Genomic DNA, 25,734 nt, shown 5'->3' with positions numbered 1-25,734 from the left:
TGCTTATAGAATAGTATCAAGTCAGGCCTAAAAATGGGTAATTATAAACCCGTGCAAAACTGATAGCCAGATGTACCCACAGTGAACTTTTATAATCTGGGGTGATTTTTTTAAAACATTGCAGCTCCACCCACTTGCTGAATCATAACCCTAGAATCTGCATTTTTTTAATATTTATTTTTTAGTTGTAATTGGACACAACACCTTTATTTCACTTGTTTATTTTTGTATGTGGTGCTGAGGATCGAACCCAGGGTCTTGCACGTGCGAGGCGAGTGCTCTACCGCTGAGCCACAACCCCAGCCCAAAATCTGCATTTTTAAAAGCACCCCAGTGATTCTTTTAGATCCTTAAGTTTTGACCTTGGGCAGCCCTTGACATGCTCGCCATGTATACAAGCAACAGTATGTGAAAGTGGCGGATTGAAGAGCCCTGGGCAGTCTGGTCTCCGTAAGAGGCTCGTGACTCCTAAGGGTACTAACGGTCCTTGCCCCTGGTCATTCAGTCTCTGTTGCTTGAGAGCCTCTTTGTCCACTGGCAGTGAGCCCAGGGTGGCGTTCAGAATGGGCCAGTAGACTGGACTAGCAGTGGATTCATAGTAACATAAAACCCTCAGGTGCAACAATGCATCAAGTTCAAGTTAAGCCTCTTTCCTTATTGATGCTTTTTCCCATAATCTGAATAGGCCAGGCCCCAGTCATATAAATATATCAGGTAGAGCAGGAGCCTCCCAAGGCATTTAACTTGCTGATTTCTCATTCCTGTTAATCCTCAGTAAATGATACCCACCCATCCTTTTTTCCCATGTAGCCTAATCCTCTGAATTGCCTTGGATCACCCTTTGGAAAGCTGACACAAAGATTTGGAATATCAACTTTATTGCACTTGAATAATTTGAAAGCCAAACCTCATATTAAATCTAATTCTGCAGTAACCTTGTATATCCATCACATTTGTTAAGAGAAGAAAGTCTATATGTTTAAACTTCTGTGTGACCTACCACTGTAAAAATCTGAAAGGATGGACTTTTAAAAATTTTTATAATTTAACCTGAGAAGGGGAACTAGTAATTAAACATGCTTTGGCAATTTTGCCATTTGGTGGTATTTATAGAGACCCATAGCCCTTCAAGAATGAGCAGAGAAAAAAGTATAATATGCTTGGGGCAGACTGGAAAGTGAGCTTGACCTCTATTTTCTCCTAATTATATGGCCTTTCTATGCCTGCATCTTCTTATTTGCCTAATGAGGATAGTCCATATGTATACCTTACAAGACTGTTATAAGAGTTATATGTTTAAAAGAATATAATTGCTTAGTTGGGTGTAGTGGCACATGCCTGTAATCCTAGTGACTTGGAAAGCCGAGGCAAGAGGATTGCAAATTTGAAGCCAGCCTCAGCAGTTTAACAAGGCCCTAAGCAACTTAGTAAGAGTCTATCTAAAAATTTAAAATAAAACATGTTGGAGATGTAGCTCAGTGGTAAAGCATGCCCCTGAGCTCAATGTCCAGTACCAAAAAAAAAAAAAAAAAAAAAAAAAAAAAGGAAGAAGAAGAGTATAATTGCTCAGGACAGTGCCTAGAACAAAGTGAGTATAGCATGTATGTTACACATATTAGAATCTGGTAAATATTAGGGGTGGATGATAACAGTTGACCAATTCTGCCTCCTCATTTCCCGACCATCCCCATATCCTCTGAAACAGTAGGATCACCACCTTGATGCAGGAGCCCAGTACTATGTTCCTCTCATTAGTAAAGATTGGCAGCTGTCACCCAGGAGTTAACAGCTTCTTCCCTGGAGGGCTCTAGTGACTTAGAATTAGCAACAGATTCCCAAAGAATTTGGAAATCCACAATACAAGCATCTCTTTTGCCTGAACATTACAGGAATGGAGAGGGGGTGTTTTGTGTGTTAAAGTAAACGTTGATGGTGTGTAGGCTTGTGCCAAATCCCCATGGTCCTTTGAGATAAAACAGAAGGCCAGACATGGTGGTACATGCCTCAAATCCCAACAGCTTGGGAGGCTGAGGCAGGAGGATCACAAGTTAAAAGCCAGCTTCAGCAACTGAGCAAGGCCCTAAGCAACTTAGCAAGACCTGTCTAGAAATTTAAAAGAAAAAAAGGGGGGAGGCTGGAGATGTGGCTAAGTGGTTAAGCACCCCTGGGTTCAGTTCCCTGTACCCCCAAAAAAAGAAGAAAAAGAAGAAGGAGGAGGAAAAGGAGGAGGAGGAGGAGGAGGAGGAGGAGGAGGAGGAGGAGGAGAAGGAGAAGGAGAAGGAGAAGGAGAATGGAAAGAAAAAGATACAACAGAAGACTTCAAAAAGTACTGATGCTTACTTTGAGATACTTATGTTCTGTTCTGTCTGTTGGTACCAGTTGAAGAGCACTTGGATGGAAAGTTTTGAAAGATGTGCCATGGGGTAGAGATCCAGGTATGACTTTCAGGTATACTGCTCCATGGTACACGTATCCATATGGCCAGGATGGGACAAGCTCCATAAGTGAGGGCTGCAAGGGCCAGCACAGGGGAACTGCCTCAGCAGGAGGAACCTCTCTATAACATCTTTTTACACTTTTCTCCCTACCATTTGTGAGTATAGTGGGGTCAATTTTGGTCATCTCCTGATTTGTATATTGACTTGGTCTCATACAATATAAAAGGCCAATGTCTACCAAATTCATGTTTGTTTCAGAATGAATGGTCCCTGAGAAAGCTGAAATCACTCCATATTTGTGGGCTCATAAAGTAAGGGTCTCTGATTCAGGGCCGTGGGGAGATCTAAATGTTATTGATTAGAATGTGAAGCTCTCTGAGCCAAGTGCTAATGCATACCAAGAGGATAGTGAATCAGAAATCATTTCCAAATCTGGAATTTCCCTAAGAGTCATTCAGAATGTTTTATATTGAAATATCATTGGTTCTGTTTTGCATGAACACAATGCTGTTTTTCAAATGACTGATTCATAGTGTTTTCTTCCTTGAAAATACTTTTTTTGCTAATAAATCTGGGCCTGCAAGTTAAGAGATAACTTTTTCTTTATTTAACTTCTCATTTGTAACACCTGTGCCCGTGCCTGGCACCTAATAGGTCATTGGCAAATACAAGGAATGAATCCAGTAGAACTCATTCCTTTTATCTGATCAAACCCTAAGCTCCTGATTTGGAAGCTTCTAAGGAGGGTTCCGTTCCTGTGTCCAAAATTTCATTGTGGGTAGGGACCCATTAGTGGATTGTGCAATTAAATTTAGTATATAGAGGTAAGCATTTTAAATTAAATCACATAGGAGGGAAAGAAAATAACCAGTATATATCACATGGTAAGGGTAAATAGGATTGTTTAAGATGTGTTTGTATGTGCACTGCATTATCAAGTTGAGCTGATCCTAAAGTGTGAAACCTCTGCTCTGACCCAGTCAACTCCCCGAACAACATAAAATGAAAGCCAGCTCTACAGCCTCCTGATATCAACCACAGGCCTGGTGGGAGGGAAAGAGTAGTTAGGCCAAAAGAGAGGAATGGATACCACCTGCAGAACTCCAGGCAAGGTTAGCTTGGGCATACTGATGGGGACAAGATGGGAGGCAGGCATTGTCCCAGGGACTGTGGGTCAGACCTACTAACCAGGAGTTCCTTGAGCACTGGACTTAAGCCTCATTATGGAAAGTTCTCCTGAAGGGAAGGTCAGTAAACTCCCCCTTTCATGTGGTTAAGGGCATAGGTTGTTTTCTTCCATCATAACCAGGTATGCTTAAACTAGACTGTTGCCAACACTCTTCAGTTTATCACCAATATGAATCATACGCTGACAATTCAAACATACTGTTTGTGCCTGGATCCATCTGTTGTGCTGTGTTAGCAGAAGTGGATCAACTTGTTCATAGTTTAGGGCCTACAGACTTCATCTAATTTAGAAGACACTCCAAGAACCAAAGGATGAAAACCAGATAGCATTTGTTTGGAGAGCCTCAAATTGACCCCACCAGGGAACTTTCCGAGGAATCATGTAATTGTGATACCTATTGCAAAATTGCTCCCAGCACTTAAATCCAGGAACCCAGTGAGTTAAAAAAAGACCCCTTCCCCCTTTGAACTTAGATTTGCAGATAACTAAAGCCTACAGTGCAGTGGCGAGCCTGTGGCACAGAAGTTGGGCCAGATGCAGAATATTGGAAAGGAGACTTTAAACCCCCACACTGCCTACTGGATATGGGAGATTTCTCCACCCCTTCAGGCTCCCCCAGGACTCATCCTCACTGCACAATTCCCTCATAATCTAGAGGGAGCATTGTTGGGTTAGTCTGAAGTAGTCTCAAGGAGACTGCCCTCATTAAGCTGGCCTCAGATTCATAGTCTCTGACAGTTTAGCTCACTCTTTCCACCATACAAAGTTTCCATCCACAAGCAGATGCAAGAAATATCTGAGAACATTCTAATTGTGAATCTTTGAAGTCAGGGGGAAAAGGACTCTTAGAAGACAACATTTTAAAAATAATAGTAAGGCCAGGCACGGTGGTACATGCCTGTAATCCTAGTCCTGAGACAGGAATAGTGCAAGTTCTAAGCCAGCCTCAGCAACAGTGAGGTGCTAAGCAACTCAGTAAGACCCTATCTCTAAATAAAACACAAAATAGGGCTGAAGATGTGGCTCCGTGGTTGAGGGTCCCTGAGTTCAATCCCCAGTACCCAAAAAATAAAAAGTAAAAAAAAATAAAAATTTTTTAAAAATTATAGTAAGAGCTACTCAAATACTAAAGTCATATTGTGTGCCCTTAAAGGAAATATATTTTCTCATTCTTCCTCCCTCCCTCTCCCTTTCTCCCTTGCTTCCTCTCTTTCCCTCTCCCTCCCACCCCCTTCCCCCTCTCTTTCCCTCCTTCCTCCCTCCCTCCCTCTGGCAGTGAGGGGGAGAGTTGGCTGCCTGTAGGGCCACCTCAAGGAGCAGGAAGCAGCCTCCATTTCCTGAGCTCTGTGGTTAGGCTTTGGGCTTGATTCCTTTGGAAATACAGATGGCTGGCAGAAAAAAGGAAGCACGAGATGGCTGCCAGTTTTATATTGCTTTTTCCAGGAAGGTCTGAGGAGGGCGGGTGTGGGGGGAGGTGAGACAGGGGAGAGCCTTTGCAGATTCCAGAATTGCTTAATTGGGGTCATGCCAAGCTCTTAAAAGCCACCAGTAGCTTTGGGCTCCAGGCATGTGTCTGTTCCTGACCAGCCAGGCCTGGGTGGTGTTTCCTCCAGGCCTCTTAGGATTCGAGCTGCTGTTGAGATTTTTGTTATGGGAAGGCAGGAGAGGAGACCCAGACCAGGATGCTCTGCCCATCATCCTGCATGCAGGCCTGCTCAGCCCCTATGAAAAGTGCCTCTGCCAGGCTTGGACTTGGGTTTCTGCTATGAGGAAAACAAGACCAGTGCCTGTGGCTTTCTCCTCCCTCCTCAAGGTGCTCTGAGCTTCTGGCCAATATGGGGAAATTCTCCTTTTGAGAGTATTTCAGGCTAACCCAACAATGCTCCCTCTAGATTATTGGCTAATAGCCTCCTTCTGAGTTGCCAAGGCTTTACATTAGAGCAGAATGAGGGACTCTTCCCGATAGCTTTGCATGTGGTCTGTCCCTCGCGCTCTGATCTCATTAGCAACAACGGCAGAAAAGGCATAACATAAAGTGGCTTGGTTGCTTAGCAAGAAGCAGTTTTTCTATGAGCATGTGCTTTCTGCCTCTAGTAGCCAATTGTCTGAGTTCCACACCTACACTGAAGAAAGAATGAAGGTCCTGTGACCTTAACAGACACAGCACATGGTTAGATGGCACCGTAGCCAGTGCAGAGGACTTTCCCGGAAAAGTATGTGTTTAATCTACTCAAGTATCCTGTGAAGAGGCAAATTTAGGGAGGTTTCCAGGCTTTCCCAAATTCACACAGCTAATTCACATGAGGATTGCAATGTGACTTCAGAACCCCTGACTCCAAGCCTGGTGTCTTTCACATACCACAGCCTGCTCTGCCAGGAGGCAAGAGGGAATCCAGGAAGAAAGAGCCCCAGGGGAGCAGAGGCATCCAAGGCGCTGTCCAGAGGTTAGTGGAAGAATGTGACTCACTGGTGCATGTCACTGGAGCCACACGAGGGGATTGTCCAGATTATGCAGTCCCTGAAGAGAGAGAGTCTTCTTATTCCCCTCAGAAGGGATCATATTCTTTTAAAATGGCTTTGAAGTCCTGCTAATGAAATTAAGACTTGGGGAGACAAGTGGTTTTTCAGTCCCTCTTTCTAGTGGAAGGTCATGACTTAGGAGAGAAGGGAGATCGTGGGAAGTGATCTCTGTGAATGGTGCCAAAGCGTGAACTCTGGAAGAATCCGGCAAGGACTAGGAAAAACTACTTTATTCAGCATCTTTCTTTTCTTTTCTTTTTGAGATGGTGTTTCACCATGATGCCCAGGTTGGCCTTAAACTCCTGGCTCAAGTGATACTCCTGCCTCAGCCTTAACCATCCTCTTACTATCCTCCACAGGCCTATGACTGGGACCACAGGCATGCACCACCATCCCCCAGCCTAAGAAAAACTTTCCTAAGTGGAAGAGTTGGCTTTAAACTGAGATAATTCAGTAGAAAATTGTCTCACCATATACTCAGTAAAACAGCTGTGATTTAAAAGTCTGCCATTCTGAGATGGTATTTAGGAATTATCTGGAGACACTAATAGGCAAGAGGGTCATAAATGGTATTTTTATAACTTTATTATAAGTATCTATTAGTACATAGAGGTCATAAACAAGAAACCAAAATTTTAATATGAACAGGTAAACAAAAGTAGTGTCACTGATAGAACTCAGTTCTGATTTTCAGTCAAAGAAAAACTTGCTCAAGGCAAGGTGAGTGGAGATGCTGGACCATCGTATATCTTCAGTATGAAAAAGGGCTGCCTTTATTCATTGATTCAGACACTTAGCTAGAGTCTATTTTATATCCACAATGTGCCTGCACAGTTGTAAAGAGGAGGATGGAGCAGTACCTAAGAAGAGAGTCCCAGCCCTCATGAACCTAATGTGTAAGAGGGGGAGGCAGAACATAAACAAGGAAAGAAACTAATACATAAGGTAATTTCCCATGTGCAGTGTGAGTGCTACGAAGAGCCAAAGTAGGGCAGATGGGAACAGGGAACATGGTACTGTTAGGTGAGTAGTCAGGTACTAGTGAGGCCCAAGAGCCAGCTGGGGAGGATCTAGGGAAGAGTGTCCCAGGCAAGGGAATGACAAGGCTCCATTTTATTAAAGAAACAGACACAAACAGTGTTACAAATGTGTGGCCGAGGGATAGGAAGATGCTGTAGTGTGCAAAGTTCTCATGGTGGGACTATACATATATGATGCTGGGAAGCCAGTGGAAAATTCAAAGCAAAGAGTGAAGATTGTGGATTCAGAGAGGGAGAAATGGTTGTGGGAGATTTGCTAGCAGACCTCCTAAGCAGGCTAAAAATATGAGCAAAGTTTTTTTCTGATGAAAGTTACAAAACTGATCCAGAGACAACATATGTTCGTGACTGGAGAGGCCTCTCATTGCTGCTCATCAGACAGGTGAAAGGACATCCATGTGTCACATGGGAACCACTTCATGTCACATGTTGAGAAAGTGTCCAAGTCTTCAAAGAGCAGCACGGAACTGGCCAAGCCAGAGACAAGAAAGGGATGTGTCTGTAACTGAGTCTCAGTGGAAGCAAGGCACCCCTCAGAGTTAGCAGCAAAAGAAAACAAGGAGGCTCTTTGTTTTTGTTCTGAAAATGTGTATAGAACAAGAAATTATGTAAGGACAGAATAAAGGCTCTACCTAGGGAAGGTGGTATTCATTAATTTGCTTGTTCAGTTCAGTATTTATTGAGTACCCATTATATGGTAGGTACTCTTCCGACATATAACATTTCTCTCTCTCTTTTTTTTTTTTTTTTTTTTTTAGTTTGGTAATGGGGACTGAACCTACCAGTTCTTAAATGCTGAGCCACATCCCCAGACCTTCCCCCTCTTTTTTAATTCTATCAAGTATTTAAGAAGAAATCAATTCCAATCAATCATGACCACTTCCAACAATAAAAGAGAGAATACTATCAATTCTTTCTATAAGGCTATTACCAAATAACAGCAGCACAGGAAAGTAAATTACAAACAATCTTCCTTTATGGATACTGACTGAGATATTAAAAAACATTAGCAAACAGAGATAAGAAAGTTAAAAAAAAAAAAAAGGTTGTCATGACCAAGAGGGATATCTTACACCAGCCCTTTTTTATATTTTATTTAGAGACAGGTCTTGCTAAGTTACTTAGAATCTTGTCAAGTTGCTAAGGCTGGCCTTGAACTTGCAATCCTCCTGCCTCAGCTTTCCAAGCTGCTGAGATTATAGGCATGTACTACTGCACCTGGCCCCACAATATAACATTTCTGATTCTGGATTTGTTTTAAAGATAAAAGCAACAATATTTGGCATAATATTAATGGTTGGTACCAGGAACGCCTGTTTCCCAAAATAAAAATCTCTGGGCTCACAGAATTCAAGAGGCATGGAGGAGCAGTCAAGAAAAGAAACACAGTGGGGCTGGGGTTGTGGCTCAGTGGTAGAGTGCTTGCCTAGCCCATGTGAAGCACTGGGTTGGATCCTCAGCACAACATAAAAATAAATAAAATAAAGTTATTATGTACATCTATAACTTAAAAAATATTTTAAAAATAGACACAGTAAAGAAGTAAAATAATTTTTCCATGGTAAAATCAAGTGAGGAGTGAGCTCAAAAATTTGGGGGAGGGGAGCAATTGTAAAGAAGGCCATTTGATTACGTGACTTTATAGTATGATGGGAATCCACTGGAGGATTGGAGTACAGTAATGACATGATCTGACATTTTAAAATAATTACCCTGGTTGCTCTGAGAACAGAGGTAAGGGACAAATACGAACAGTTTTCAGCTATCACCCTAGTGATGTTGTCCTGGCACCACTGCCTTTTGCCTAGATTATTGCACAAAGGCCCCGTGAGCCAATTACAGTCATGCCGGAAGAGATGATGGTGCTGGGACTTTGGGGCCATGAAGGGTTGAAAATTTCTGATTCTGGATTTGTTTTGAAAATAGAGGTTATAGTAATTGGCATAGTGTTAATAGGCCAACTACTCAATTTTCATTGTATTTCTGGCAAATCAAGATGGTGAGGCATTCTAGGCTGCTAGTTTTGTTTGTTTGTTTGTTTGTTTGTTTGTTTGTTTGTTTTTAAACTATCAGAAAGATTGGTCACAAGTAGAGTTGGGATTAGGAGGAAGCACAGCTAGAAGGTAGGTAGAAGAGCAGGTCCAAGGGAGGGAACTGGCCTGAGAACCACAACAGGGAAGCAAGAAAGGGGAAATGGTTCAGAATTTGAATTCAGAGATGAGGGGTGTTTTTGGCATTGCCTCTGTGACCAGGGTGCTGATGGGGAAAGTGGGCTAGGAGTTACAAAGCCAGGACTCCAGAAATAACATCAAAATCTGTAAAACTACTGAGAATAACATCAAGAGAGAGGAGAAGCAATCTAAACCAAGGCAAGTCATCGGGGAAGGCAGGAGAAGTTCCTGGAAGTCTGGAGTATCAGGTGAGACTGAGATAGCCTGATTTGTGGCCACTGAGGGAGCCTCAGTCTAGAAGGATATGCTTTGGAGAAAGCATATCTTGCCTTGGAAGTAAGAGGAATTTGAAGGAACATTGGAGGTGGTAGAATCAGAAGAGCCACCTTGGGTTCACTAATAGGTCGAGCTCAATTCATAATCTTTCCTTTTGGGTAGGTTTCTGGGATGCTTGATCATGGAAATAGTGTGCATTGCATTTGGAATGTAGAAAATCTGATTATTTCTTCTCTTAGCCTTTTGTACAACACAGTGAAACACATAGCTCTGATTAGGTTGCTTCCTAGAGAGCCTGAGAGCTAGCTCTGAAGAGTTAAAAACACTTGAAAAACACTGGATGGGTATTTTTTTAAGCTGAAGTACACCCAGTCTAATCATTCATTTTTCCTTGTTCACTCTCTGTTGAGTCTACCTTCTGTGTCTTTCCACCACCCAAAATTCTGCTAAGCACTTTATCATCTATTGTTTGTATTAAAAAGGAAATTGATAGACCTTTTTTTTCATAAGACAGAATTATAATGCTTGAGTATGATTGTTCAAATTTCACATGCTTTCCTCCCTACACCTCCAAGAACTTATACATCCCTTGTCTGGTTAGCTTAGCCCTAAAAGAAGGTTTCTAATGGCTTGGTTCCACTAAACATTCTTTTCAGTGATCTGGCTAATGATGGCAGAGTTGTTTATCAAATTTAATATGATGTGGCAAGGAGAGCTGCCATTTTGGATGGAAGGATCTAATTCAGAAAGCTCTCAGTGGACTAGAAGAAAGGACTGAAATTAGCAAGATAAAATTAATAAGGGCCCTAGAGACCTCCATTCAGGGTAAACCATCATTGTATAACATCAACATAAACTAGAGGAGACTGTGAGCCAAAACATCTCTTCAGGACATTTTTTTCTTGTGGACTTGGGTATATTTTGTTTGTATGTGTCTTGTTAGTTGGTTGGTTGGTTGGTTTTCACTCATAGTCTTAATCTAAGACTGTAAATCACACATACACAGACACATGTGCATGCACATAATGTGGATAACAGCTTTATTAATATTTTGGAAAGAGCGAAGTCCAAATAAAAAAAAAGTAATAATTTCATCCTTATTTAGACTCACCTTAAGTGTTTCAGTTCTGAGTTCAATTCTTGGAAGTTGCAGACAAACTATAAAGCCCCCAGAGGACCCCTACCACAATACTTGGGTGCTCAATTAATAAGTATTTGTTGAATGAATGGCAACTTGAGCAGTGAGGGATGGTCCCCTGGGTCCTATAAAAAATAGGTGAGGGAATTAGGGAAGGGACAAGCTCTTCCAGATATTTGCAGAGCTCTCAAGCAGTAGAGATACTGAATTTAATTCATGTTCTTCCATAATACATACCAAATGTACCAAACTGGCTTTGGGTCAGTTTAAGGAAGAATTTACCAATTCTGTTCTTCACTTGAATGAGCTCACATTAAGTACTGCAAAGCTCGTAGGACAACAACTGTCTACAACAGTTCTTTCAACAAAGGCCAGGATAAGCTATGTTGTGGAAGGGGTTCCTCCACTCAGTGCGGGTGATTTGGTGGCCTGTCTACCATATTCATTGGGGAGCTTATTCTTCCAATATGTCCAGATTGATTGTGGCTTCTTTTTTCAACTTTGTATAATCAACATGGCAAGAGAAACTATTACTTAAAGAAAAAAAAATAGTTTAATGAAAACTTCTGAGGATAATGCCTCTGAATTAGGGAAAGCCAAGTATTTAGGAGCCCCTTTTAAGCCTTGCATTTATTTTTTTCATCTTATCCTTATGTCAATTGACTTCATAAATATTCATAAAGGAATTGACCCAAAATAATAAGAGTATTCTAAAAAATCTTTCCTGAGCCTTTTGGTTTTACGATCTTGTAACAAGTAATTATTTGAATATAAATCTCTGGTCAGTTATATTATTATTAAACTAGTAAGTGATCTAGTTCTCAGAGGTTTGGGGTTTTTTTGAATTTAATCAGGATTTCAGATAACTTAGGATCTGGCATGAAGGCATTGGTTCTGTGACCAGACATTGTCTGTTCATCTCAGATTCGGAGTGCTTCCATGTGTTGAAGCTCTAAAGCTGCAAACCTCTCTTCTGCCCTCTCTCTTCACCCAGATGAGAAGGATGGAAGCCAAGAGCGAGCTGGAAGCATAAACTCAGGCCTACAAGTGGGCTGTACTGTATGTAGAACAGCAGACAGGACTTCCAAGAGGACAGGAGCTAGGAGGGGACCTTCACCTCTGCCCCAGATCTGTTGAGGGAGACCTGTTCTCAGTGGGAAAAAGCTCAGTTGCACCTTGTGGCCACAGGGGAGACGGCCTGGAAAGCCGTCACAAGTTTGGGAACATGGGCTGGCACTTCTGCCGACCTCCCTTCCTCTTCCTTGTGAACTCTGGAGCGCAGCAGCCACTGGTTTTATCTACATGTGTTCACCTTTGTTCGTTTGCCACTCACAGAAAATTCTCCTCCCTCCTTTGCCAAAAGTCCCCTTTTGTTCTTCAAATGTTAGCTGGCCACCCACGGAGAGGTGGACAGTAGTGTTCTCATTTTTAGATGCTTTGGCTAGAATGAGACATTCCCAAAGCTGAGCCCTGATGGCACGTTTCTGAGGCATTATTTTAGCTTTTTTTTTTTTTTTTGCTGCTGTGACCAAAAGAACTGACAAGAACAATGTTAGAAGAGGAAAAGTTTATTTGAAGGCTCACATCTTCAAATGTCTCAGTCCTTAGATGGCCAGCACCATTCTTTGGGCTCTGAGGTGAGGCAGAACATCATGGCAAAGGAAAACAGCTGGGAGCATAACACCAGGAAGCAAAGAGAGGGAGCGAGTCTGCCCTCGCCACATACAAAATATATACCCCAAAGGCACGCCCCCAGTAGCCCACCTCCTCCAGCCACACCCTTCCTGGCTACAAGTTCCCACCCGGTTAATCCCTATCAGGGGATTAATTCGCTGATTGAGTTAAGGCTCTCATAACCCAGTTATTTTACCTCTAAACTTTCTTGCATTTTTTCATACATGAGCTTTGGGGGGGACACCTAGTATCTAAACTGTAACATTCTGTCCTTGGCCCCCAAAACTTCTGCTCATCTCATAAGGCAAGATTCCTTTAGACCATTTCCAAGAGTCCCCATAGTTTCAACATTTTAGTATTGCCCAAAAGTCAAAGTCCAAAGTCTCTCCAAAGTCTCAAAGCAGACTCTCAGTGTGAGCCCCTATAAAAATTAAATGCAAGTTACCTATATCCAATATATAAAGGCACAAAATAACCATTTCCATGTGAAAAAAATAGGGGCATAGAAAGAAGGGATGGAACTAAAGCAAGATCAAAATCCAGCGAGGCAAACAAATTCTGTAGCTCCACATCCAGCATCTGGAGCACATGACATCCTGATGTTCTCCCTAAAAGGCTTGTGTAGCTCCACCACTGTGGCCTTGCTGGTTGCGGCCCACATGGCCTCTCTCTTGACTTGTCTCTGCTCCATTCCTGCATTGTGGAGGTCTCCACTGCAGCTTCAGCTTCCTCCTCACGTTTCCATGTTTCACCCTTTCAGGGACAGCCCACAGGCACCCTGACCCTGCTGAACTTTTTACCTGGGCTCCCAGGCCTTCCTTTGAAATCTCAATGGAAGCCTCCATGACCACTGAACTCCAGCATCCTGTAGTTCCACAGAACCAGTCCCATGTTGACACCAAGGTCTGCCACCATCTCCAGCAGTAGTCAAGTCTCCTAAAACCCTGGCTGGCAGCAGCCTCTGAATGACTGAGCGTGATGTAGCAACTCCCTAGCCACCACCGCCACCCCCACCCCCCAACTCCCCCCCAACCCTCTCCACCCGGGTGCAAGCAGGGTGCTCCACTGATCTCTGCTCAAGGGAATTTTTACTTTTTTTAGTTGTCAATGGACATTTATTTATTTATTTATTTATTTATATGTGGTGCTGAGGATGGAACCCAGTGCCTTACACATTCCAGACAAGCGCACTACCGCACTACTGCTGAGCCACAGCCTCAGCCCCTGGAATTTTTACTTTTATGCCCTTAAGCCTGAGATGGATGCAGTCTGACCAATTCCTGAGATGCCCTCAAGCAATATTTCTTATTGTCTTTGGCATTTCTTTAGTGACTGTAAAGTCTTTAAAAACCACACATTCCTTAGCCCCAGTTTTACTCACAGTTTTCTAGCCAAACTGCAAGTTTTTCAAATCGTTCTGCTTTGCTTTCTGTTCCTGCTTATCACAGTAAATTTGGCTAAAAGCCACTAGCAATAACCATGCCACTGCCTGAATACTGTGCTGCCTAGGAATTTCTTCTGCCAGATTAAGAAGTTCATTGCCTTTAAATTCAGTCTCACAGAAAGTCTCAGGACACAGGCAAAATGTGGGCAACTTAATAGCCATAATATAACACAAATGGCCTCTGGTCCAATTTCCAACAGAATGCTTCTTTTCCTCTAAAACCTCGTGACCCCAGTCTTTGCTGTCCACAGTCTTATTGACATTCTGGTCTTCTGAACTCCCACCAGGATTTCCCATTAAGGTCCATTTACAGCATTCTAAATGTTTTCCAGCTTGCATTGCCAAACTTTTCAAAATTTCTCCCACAAATTCCAAAAAGCTCCAAAAGCTTTTGAACCACATGATCAGATTAGACCCCACTTCTCAGTACCAATTTCTGTAATAGTCAGCTTTTTTTTTTCCTGCTGTGACCAAAAGAACTGACAAGAACAATCTTAGAGGAAAAGTTTGTTTGGGGGCTCACAGTTTCAGAGGACTCAATCCATAGATGGCTGACTCCATTGTTTGGGACCACAAGGTGAGGCAGAACATCATGGTGAAAGGGTGTGGCAGAGGAAAACAGCTGGGAATGTGGCACCAGGAAGCAGAGAAAGTGTCCACTCCCCCAAAGGCACTCCCCCAGTGACCCTCCTCCCCTAGCCAAACCCTACCCACCTTCAGTCAGTACACAGCTAATCCCTATCAGGGGATTAATGCACTGATTAGGTTAACTCTCATAACCCAGTCATTTCACCTAAACTTTCTCACATATGTGAGCTTTTCAGGGACACTTAATATCTAAACCATAACAGGTATATTTTCTGGGAAAGCCTGGGTCTGGCTTTGTGGCCACTAACTTGGTATGTGATCTTGATCTCCCTGAGACTCAGTTTCCTCATCTGTAAAATTAGACATTGCAGGGTCTCAGATTTTGGACACTATAAATAAGCACCAAGCCCAGTGCCTGGCATGTAGAAAGTGCTCAGTAAATCATAGTAGTTATTATTGTTAGTTAGTCTTAATTATACAAAGTCTAATTAAGTTGCCCGTTTTAACTCTCAAGGATTTTTTTTTTAGTTGTTGATAGACCTTTATTTTATTTATTTATATGTGGTGCTGAGAATCGAACCCAGTGCCTCACACATGCCAGGGAAGTGCGCTACCACTGAGCCTCAGCCCCAGTCCTTAACTCTCAAGGGTTTTGTGTTGCTCTTTTTGGTGCTGGGAAATGAACTCAGGGCCTTGCACCTGGTAAGCACATGCTCTACCACTACACCCTAGCCCCAGGTATTTTATATTTTTCACTCAAGAACTCTTTACTGTAGATGGGAGTCCACTTACATTTATATGATGAACTCTGCTTGGGACCCAGAAAGACTTAGACAAGACAGTGTGTTTTACTTTGTCTCTTTATTCACAATTTTTACCTTGTCCTTTCTTGTCAGGGGAGAAGGGAGGGTACCTGATTGAAAACCTACACAGACAGACACAGAATAAATCTTCCTTTTCCAAGGTTATCATTTCTATTTTTAATTTTTTGTTGTTCCCAAATATTAAAAAAAAACAAAAAAAACAAAGCTAAAATATGATATTAAAATTTTCAGTTGCCTTGGTCCCAAGAGTGACAACTGCAAGATGAGTGTTTGTCTTTCAGAGCTGTGGTAATGTGGACTTCGTGCTCCTGAAAGTCTCTCCCTTGGAAGAATTTGATTACCTGGGCTTGTGGTGGGATCAGAGATCAGTTTTCTTACTGCCTTTTCAAGTCAGTTCAGAGTGCTCTGAGCCAGTCTCTCGTGAGCTGTAAGCAATATCCTGTCCTTGATTCTAGAGCTGCTGCCTCCTGCCTCCTGTCTAACTCCACACTCTGGGGCCTGGATCTCAAATTCAGGCCTCCTCTGCTTATAGAGCCCACCGTACCCTTTTCTGTCTGCATCTGTCTTCTCTCTGTTCACACCTCCCTCTCTACAAGTCCTGCTCCTGCCGTTTCAGGGCCTATTCTAGTGTCAACTCTCCCCCCTCCTTGGAGCCACACAATCTGTCCCCTTAAAAGTCAAGATGATGAGGGGTATGTTGCTTAACTCAACTTGAATGTTAGCTCAATGGATCTTGATCTACAACAGGGATCTTAACCTTGGCTGCACATTGGAATTGTCTGGGAAGCTTTAAAAACTCCTGATACCTGAGCCCCACCAGAGATTCTGCTTTCGTTGTCTGACGTGAGGTCTAGTCACTGGACATTTTAAAGCCCTTCCAGGTGATTCAGTGTACAGCCAAGGTTGGGATCCACAGGTCTACAACCCAGCCAATTCTAAAACTGGAGCTGGACTCTTAACAGTAGCTTTATTTGTTCCCCAAGTGACTTGTGTGCCACAGTGTTTAAAATAGTTCATGTGAATATATAAAACATCAAAGTGGTGCTTTTCCCCTTTGTGCTAGTTGGGTAGGTTTGGGCGAAGGAAATAGTAGAGCTCCTTTTTTGAAAATTAAATTCCTAGATTACCTCTTGGCTGCCTTGACAGGAATAGCAGCAACCACGTGCCTTTATTGAGCTCTCATTACTTCCTCGGCTCAGCATATGCATTATATCAGTGTAGTCCTCATAACAACCCCGTGAGTGAGTCCTAATTTTGGCTTTATTTGATTAACGAAGACCCTAAGGTCCAGAGAGCACTGTACTGAACTTGAGCCCAGGTACATTAGCTGCCAAAACCTCTCTAATTCTGTATCCCTGGGGAAGAATGGTGTATCCAAATAGCTTCCTGGACAATAAGGATGAACTTGCTTAACTTTGGGGTTGCACATTTTTATTAAGAGGTAACCTCTTTATTTTTAAAATTAATTAATTTATTTGTTATTCCAATTTGTTATATATGACAGCAGAATGCATTACAATTCATATTACACATACAGAGCACAATTTTTCATATCTCTGGTTGTATACAAAGTGTATTCACACCATTTGTGTCTTCATACGCATACTTAGGGTAATGATATCCATCTCATTCCACCATCTTTTCTACCCCCATTCTTCTCCCTTCCCCTCCCACCCCTTTACCATATCTAGAGTTCATCTAATCCTCCTATGCTCCCCCTCCCAATCCCACTATGAATCAGCATCCTTATATCAGAGAAAACATTTGGCATTTGGTTTTTTGGGATGGGCTAACTTCACTTAGCATTATATTCTCCAACTCCATCTATTGACCTGCAAATACCATGATTTTAATCTCTTTTGTTGCTGAATAATATTCCATCATGTATATGTACCACAGTTTCTTTATCCATTCATCTACTGAAGGGCATCTAAGTTGGTTCTACAGTTTAGCTATTGTGAATTGGGGGTTGCACATTATTTAAATTGAGTTTCATTCTTTTGTTTATTAAGAGCTTCCATAAATCTGATTTCGTATTCACTCCCAAGTTGTCTGAGTGTAGCTGGGACTGGGAGGCTATTTAATAAATTGGATTTCTCCATGCACTCAGGAGGCTCTTTTAGAAAAGCATCTACTTGAAACACCTAACCTGTCCTTTCTTTTAGTCTTCTTTAAAAACTTTTTTGGCCTTGTTTGATTAATGAAGATCCTGTGGTCCAGAGAACACATCATTTTCAGGTGGTTCATAAGCAGCAATAACCCCATTTTGCAGAAGGGGAAACTGTTGTGCCAAAATATTAGTAACAACTGCTGCTAATTGGCTTTTAATAAGTACAGGCTCTGTGCCAAGCTCTTTATTATTATCCATATTTTACAGATGAGGAAACCAAAAATGAAAAAAGGTGAATGTACTGGCTCAGGGTGATATAGCCAATAATCAGGCACGAGATTTATTTGCTTATTTGTTTTTAACTTGCTAACCAGTAAAATTGTAAGACCTGGATTGCATATGCAAGTGGGACATTTGAACAACATGTCTGAAACAGACTCTTGAAATGTAAACTGGATTTTTTTATTGTGTGCCTAACGGCCATTTAGAAGTTATTGTGAAACAAAAAACTTTCTGCCAACCTTGAATATCATCCTGAGATTAAACAGGTTCTAAATACTCTTTTTGCAGTCATCTCAATGCCAGGCTGCTTTGGTGTGACAAGCCCCTGCAGGTGAGAACTGGTTCCTAGAGCATATCACACTCCATCCACCTCAGCTCTGGTGTTTCACGGTTGCAGATTGATGATGAAGATCCACTGTCTGCTCCTGGGTCTCCCCCAATCACAAAGACACTAAGGAGAAAAGCCCAGCTCCCCTTCTCACCATGATGAATATGCCAACTTATTCTTTCCATCTTAAGCATAAGACACACATGTGCAATGCTGTAAGGAGAACAACTCCGTGGAATAAAAAGGAAAGAGTCAGTGTGGAAAACAGATGGGGTCTCAGGGAAGATGAAGGGCCCGGCAACCTATGTCAAGGCAGAGGGTCATTAACTGAGTGCAACCCTTTTCTACAGTGTTGTTTATCCCCCTGCAGGGCATACAAAACCATTGAAGATGATGACTTGAAGTTTCCCCTCATATATGGAGAAGGCAAGAAGGTAAGTGCCTGTGCTTCTCAGGATTGAGAGAAGCCTGTGTCCCCTTGTTGCTCTGCATGGCCTGTGGCAGCAGCTCATCATTTTATAGCTTTCCCAGCTTGAAAGAATGCCACATCCATCATCCTTCAGGCCACCTGTCTTGAAGGTCCAAGAAGTGGCAGGATTGTAGAAAAGGAGGTGGGTGGTAAACACCAGGGATGAAAGTCAATTTTGTGAAAATAACGTCCCCCCCCCCTTCCCAGTCCATTTGAGTAACTTTTCACAGTGTTGAAACATGACTACTTTCACGTACATCATTTCATTTTATATCTGACAGCAGACTAGGAGGTACATCCATTTGCTAGAGGAGACAGCTGGGACTGTGAGGTGAAAACAGCTCAGGCAGAGCTGCACAGCCAGCCAGGGGCAGCTCCAGAAGTGAGCCATGGCTGTCTGTCCCCTTCTACCAGTTTCTTGCTCCACCATGGAAGCTGAGGCTCCACCTCAGAGCCTCACTGTAATTAAGCTACAGCATCCCATCAACCAGAGCCCAACTGAGGTGGCAGACACTATCATCAGCTGGGCCCCAGTCAGAAGCCAGAGCTGAGTAGCACAGGGTTGAACCAAAAGAAGGACTGGAGATCTTCAGATGCTCTGTGAGCAGATATTGGAGGAGACTGAAATCATGGAGGAAAGATGAGAAAGCTTTGAAGCCCAATTAGAATAAACGCCTTCTAAATCTTTGCTTTCTTCCTCTCAACACTAATACATTTCAACGCAGTACTAAGTGTTCGAAATAGAAGTGAAATGTGGTCACATGAAGAAGAATCTTCAACTGAAATTTTTTGCAGCATTTGATAATGTTATCAAGAAAAGTGACTGACGAGAAAACCAAAGCACACCTTCCTGCACAGAACATATGTGGGCTTTTTTTTGTATGTGTGTGTGCATGTGTGTGTGTCTGTGTGTGTGTCTGTGTGTCTGTGTGTGTGTGTGTGTGTGTGAAAGAGAGAGAGCACACAGAAAAGTTTTCATTGGTGTAGCCCCTCCATGATCCTAATGGAAGGAGGCATTTCATGAATGAAAGCAAAACATGAATATCTGACCCAGGTGGGGATCATTTTAAATGTGGCCTTCATTGACCATGTCTGGCTTAGAATCATGACAGGGCCCAACTCTGTTCCTGCAAGAGTATGTGTTCTTCAGTACGATAGGTGCCATCAATGTGCCTCATGGTTCAGGTCAGTGACCTGAACTTGCTTCTGCAGCTCTTTGTGGGGCTGAGATTCCCAGCATTACCCTGCTTTCTCCAGTGAGTTCCAGTAAGACCGCATTCTGTTATCTTTGTAGCCCTAGTGCCTGCCCAGCCTGGCCCCGACACATGGAAGACCTTCAATAAATGCCTAAGTATGAAGTTAAGTTGTGCAGTTCTGTTCAGTAAACTCTCAGTGCAGCAGAAAAATGGACTGATGTGTTCTTAGAAGGTTATCAGCAAGGAGATTTAAAGGGTCAAGGATTTCTTCCAATTCAGGTCATGAAAACATCATGTTTCTCAAGCATTTCAGTTAGTTAAGGCTTGACAGTCCTATGATGAGCAGCTGGCAAGTTCTGTCATTGTACCTGTCGGCCTGTTTAAAAGCTGATGTGGGCTGGCGGGTGTAGCTCAGTGGTAGGAGTGCTTGCAGAGAGCATGCTCCATCCAGGCACTAAGATTGATCCCCAGCACTGCAAAGACAAACTTAAATAAATACAACTTAAGTAAATAAATGCAAGCCACTGTGTCTCCTCTTGACTTTTATTGGTGGCCTCTCCGTGACCCAAAGTAGTGCACCATCCCTGTCTGAGGCCTCCATGATTTCATGCAGTTCCCTCTAGAACATTCATGGGTTTTTTTTCTCTCAATGCCTACTCCTACACAGGAGGCTCTGAGTGCTTTCACAGCTGTTACTTTTTATTTCCAGAAAAGCTATTAAGATTTGTGTGGGCAACACCTGTATGCTTTGTAAACAAGTTCAGGAACTTGCAGGAACATCAGATTTCTTTGAACTAAAACACAGGCATGTGCTTTTTCCAGCCAGAGAAGCTGCCCTAGCAGGGAGAGATGCAAGGGCCACAGGGGACTCAGAATCTTCACAGTTCACATTGAACACCTCTTAGCTGGAAGGAAGTCTGTCCAGACTCCCAGCAGAGCAGAGGTTTCTGCAGCCTGACTGACCAGAGGTCCCCAAGCTTCACATGTCATGTTTGCATTTTGACTCTGGCCCTTAACCTTTCTACTCAGATACTTTCTGGTTTGAGACCAGCTCCAAAATGCACAGTCCTTTTGGAAAACGAGGATGAAGGTGAAGACAAAGTATTGTATCGGACAATGGATTGTATTGATTCTTCGCCATTATTTACTTCATCCGTACCCCTGTGAGGGTTCTTACTACCCAAGGACTAGAGGGAGGTTTCAAGCTCAGGTCTTTGTACCACGACATTACATGGAATTTAGTATTGATCACCTAAGGTTTCGGCCTCTGGGCTCCATTTCACCCAGTTCATTCTGACTTGCATTCCCCCTCTCTCTGAGTCTGCCTGTCTCGATGCTATCCAGCCTTCAGCACGAAGCTTAGTGCTACCTCCTCCGGGGGACTTCTCAGCAGAATTTTTATCTCCTGTAAACTCACATAGTCTTCATTGTCCACATGTCCTTCAGTACTTGACCATATTTCCTATGTTATTAGACATTACCTCTCATGTTCCTTACCAAGCTCCTTTATAGTAAGGATGAGGCCTTAGAAAATTGTGTCCCCTATCACTTAGTGGGTGCTCAGTAAATGTTTGGGTACATCAAATCTGTGGCATCTCAGGAGATACTTAAGCAGACTGTACAGATATTAGAATACTAGTATTGCTTCCTTAAAACATTTTTTAAAACCCAGCAATTTGAAGAAAGCTTGAGTTCTCAGCCCAGAGGTCTCTGGGTAGCTACTGCACTAGTGAAATTTTGTTCCTGTCCACCCAGAGGGAATTTGGAACATTGAAAGGATAGATCACAGAGTTGCTAAGAATTTACTTTTTCTAGTCATAAAGCATAACAGTGAGCTTTGGGAGGACAGGAGGGTCCTCTGATGTTTTTTGTTTGTTTGTTTGTTTTGCTAATACCTATCACAGAGCTAGGGACAAACCTGGGGCTCAGCAAATACTTGTAGTGTGGATGTGTTACAGAAGGATGGATTGATGGAGGGATGGATGGATGGATGGATGGATGGATGGATGGATGGATGCTGTTGGGTTTGGTATGAACTGATTTCAGTAACTGCAGACATTACACATGGATTGGAGTTAGTTTATTGAGTACTCTTCTCTCCAGTCTCTACAAAAGAAAGCTGCAAAGAGACAACAGCAACTCAATAAGGTTAGGATAATTGGTAGAAAAACCATTCCTCAAATACAGAAGTGATTTTATGGCACTATTCCTTGGTAACAACTACCCATATAAGTTAACAGCAAGGGACATGGAAAGATGGGCAGGAGTAATTGGACAATTTTTTTCATCATTCTTAGCCCATAGCCGCTGGAGTGTAATAAGATGTTTTCATGCTGTATTTATTTCTGATGATCCTCTGTTTATACTCCTAGGCCCGGGTAATGGCAACTATTGGAGTGACCAGGGGACTTGGGGACCATGACCTGAAGGTGCATGACTCCAACATCTACATAAAACCATTCCTGTCTTCAGCTCCAGAGGTACCATTTGAGGTTTTTATTTGTATTTTGAACTATAAAATATTTTTTCATTTTTCCTTTCCTGACTCACCCCCCATGTCCAGACAGTAGCCAGCTCACGTTGCGTGTGCTTCTCAGTGTCTCGCGTCACTCCATTCTCACTTCGACTACCCTGGTTCATTCCCTCATCACCTCATGCCCAGAGAGCTGCACAGTCTCCCTCTCTGCCTCCTTCAGTCCATCCCACAGATTGCAATCAGGGGAATTTTCCCAGAGAACTCCTCTGACTCCTAATTGCTCAGAAACCTTCAATGTACCCCATTGGCTTGGAGAATCAAGCCAGACTCGTTCAGTTGGCGTGCAAGCCTTGTTGTAATTTTGGTCTAACTTTCTAATCTGATCTTTGTTCCCCTGCATCAGCCAAGTGAATTTGTTTCCTGTACATGACCTTTAATTTTCCAACATTTGTTTAAAACTACTCCGTTTGCCATGACTGTCCTTCCTCCTGACCTCCAAATATACAGTTGTTTTTCTTTGTGGTTGAGCTCAGGTGATTCTCCTATGGGGGCTTTTCTGATTTTCCCCTACCCCAACCAGAAGTAATGTCTTTGCCTACTCCTGACACACAGTGAGCTTTGCCCTGTAATGGCATTTTCACTCACTGCCTTACATCACAGTTATTCAGGTATGCCTTATCCTCTCGTTAGATTTTAATTACCTGGACAACTTGCATCATTCAAACGCTGTTTAAAGAAGTTAAATCAAAAAACATATTGAACATACATGTGGTTTTTTAAAACTCAAGTTTCCTACAGGACTGGAAACCTTAACAGTTCAATGTTCACTTGCAGAGTACATCAGTTAGAAAAGATTTTGCTTCCGTGTTATAGAAAAATCTCTTAGTAATTTAGACATTGATCTTTTTTTACATAATAAAAAGGCTGGAATTTGATAGCTCCTAGTGCAGGTTCTGATTCTCAGCTGTGCCAGAGCTGGTATCCCTATAGTTTTCTGGTTTTTCTTTCATGGTTGCAAGATGGTGGCAGCAACCCCAAGTATAACATTCTCATGAAAGACAGGAAGGAGAGGCAGCATCAATCCAGCACATTGACTTGCATCTCATTGGCCAGAACTGTGTCACATGACTTCTCCTAGGCTGTAAAAGGCAGGGGAGGGGGGTACTTTACCAGTTTCTGTAGTAGAGGAGAAAGGAGAAGGAGTGAGTTAGAAGGCCTTACAGTGAAATTGAGTAGTAAACCCAGGCCTCACACTGGAAATGCCAGAATGTTTAGATATACTCCACCTGTATGTTTTTTCTCAAGAATAGGTGCTGGGTTTTTGGTTTCGCAGTTTGGTTGGTTGGTTTTTGATTGGCAGTTGAACACAGGACCTTGCAAGCTCTAACACTGACCTATGCCCCCAGCTTCTGATGCTGGCTTTGGGGAGGGAGGTTTGTTTTGTTTTTATATTTGGTTTTTAGATAGGGCCTTGCTATATTGCCCAGGTTGGCCTCAAACTCAGGATTGTTCTGTCTCAGCTGCCCAAGAAGATGAGATTAGAAGCACAAGTCACCAGGCCCCTGCTCTGTAGGTGCTCTTTTAATGAAGGCTCTTTTGATTGGAGGAAGCAAAAACCCACTCTAGCTAACACCAAAAGAAAAGGAGATACTTACTTAAATTATATTGGAAGAGACGCTCACAGTGTCTCCCAAAGGAGTCTTTGAACATCCAGACTTTATGGTAGAGTGATTCTAGAATCAGAGCGGCCCTGGAGAGTTACCATACCAGGAATCTGTCAGCCTTTGTGAGAGAGTTCTGCCATTAATGTGGCCAGCCACATTCCATATATCTCTGCTACCAATCAACCTATCTTCTCAGTCTCCCCAGTCCAGATTTCTAGAGCAGAGCCTACTTGGCCCAACTTACCTTTTATACAAGTCCACAGTTGTCTTCCCAGACCCTTCAGAGCATATGTCCACACCAGTGCCTTCTATGGACACAAAGAGCCATCTTGGCCTAATGCCAGGTTTCTGTTCTGGCGACTGAAAGGCTCAGGGGTCACTCCAATTAAACTGGGCTAATTGGGCTGCATGAAATAACCACACAAGAGACACAAATACCTTTTTCTTAGGGGTCGCTGTGACGGCTCCTCTGACTTTAAGGGTCCACAGAAAGAGAGAGAGAGTGAGAGCACGTGCTGACCCCTTTTATTGAGGAGAAGCTATTCAAATGAGGCAAGGGGTTCAGGTTTCAGGGGGCTGAGTCTATCTTCATGATGTCCACTGTCAGCAGGTTGACTGACACCTGGGTAGGCCACACCCAAGGGCACAGTAAGAGGAGGCAACACACACAAGGCACTTCCATGGAAGATTCTATCCTAAACAGGGCAAGGGGTAATATTACAAAGGAACAGGTGGAGCTGTAGGGGCTATAGCAAGACACACCCATGCACAGGACACAACCCTTGAACCCAAGAAGGGTGGAGAAAGCTCTGTCACATTTCTGTGGCTGAGCGCCTCAGCACCCAGCTGGGGAGTGTGACTCAGTCAGGTGTAAGGTTGGTCTCCCACAGCCTAGCCCTACAGCAGGGCTGTGAGCAGGATAGTTCCTTTAGAGTCCTTTAGAGCTTAAACTGGCATCTAAAACTCTTCTAGATACAGGGCCTAATAGGTCACTGAGAGGGAAATCTTTAGTAAACATTGAACTTGGAAAAAACCAAACATTTCCTGCCATCACCCAGGATTTTAAATGAGGTCAGCTTGGTAGAAATAACCATTGCTCAAGAGCCTACAGATGTTCTCTTTGAAACCTCACAGCAATTGTGCATGGTCAGGACCATTACTATAAAATGGCCCCCAGAAGCTGGTGGGTTCCTGGTCTCTCCTGGCCCACATCATGGATGTTGTTATCATGAATCTCTGCTAAAATGACTTCCCACCAGAAAAAAAGGAATAAGTAGGGACCTCGAACTCTGTTTCTTTGAACTCTGCTGAGGATGGGACTTGTAACTTGATGCAGATATTTCTATTTTTTCCCCTTGGATGAGAGGCATTTATCAGACATGTTAAATGGCACCTTCTCTTTCTACTTTCCAGAAGTATCTGGAGATCTCAGGAAACACTAGTTAACCATTTTGCTTCTTAAAGCAGACTAAAAACCTCCTTTTCACTCCCCTCCCCATATACACATGTAAATACCTTTAATATAAGGTGAGAAGAAGCTCAATATGGTTTGAAGGAGAATCTCTATGTTGCTAGACCTCTTAATCACTGTGCTACTGTTGATTCCAGAAAAAGGTCTACTCTGAAAATCTACTCTTTTAGCAATTTTAAAACCTATAATACCTATAGTCACCAGTGCTGTGCAGCAGATTCCCTAAAATGTATTCTTCCCGTTTAATTGACCCTTTTTACCCTTTGAACCTCTCCCTGCTACCCACCCAATATACTAAGGTTTGACAGTATCTCATTTAATCCTCATAATAGCCCTGTGAGCTCTTCTACTCATTTTACAGATTGGGAAATTAGAACTCAAGGAAATAAAATAACTCCCCCAAAGTTGCACAGTTATTAAGTAGCACTTAATAACA

The 25,734-nt window shown here is 42.7% G+C and overlaps 1 protein-coding gene across 1 annotated transcript in view; it reads left to right on the top strand.

Annotated features, from left to right (window-relative positions):
• The window catches only part of PPM1H (protein phosphatase, Mg2+/Mn2+ dependent 1H), a 256,215-nt gene that overhangs the window by 197,402 nt on the left and 33,079 nt on the right, over window positions 1-25,734 (top strand). Inside the window, exons 7-8 of the mRNA XM_081311513.1 lie at window positions 18,393-18,456; window positions 22,060-22,167. Coding sequence (XP_081167639.1) covers window positions 18,393-18,456; window positions 22,060-22,167 — 172 coding nt within the window. The remainder of the gene's footprint in view (window positions 1-18,392; window positions 18,457-22,059; window positions 22,168-25,734) is intronic.

Source organism: Spermophilus citellus, assembly GCF_964194105.1.
Source record: "Spermophilus citellus genome assembly, chromosome: 10".
In the NCBI taxonomy this organism is placed as follows: Eukaryota; Metazoa; Chordata; class Mammalia; order Rodentia; family Sciuridae; genus Spermophilus; species Spermophilus citellus.
The sequence above is the reverse complement of the archived record's forward strand: the minus strand, read 5'-3'. Positions and strand labels throughout refer to the sequence as shown.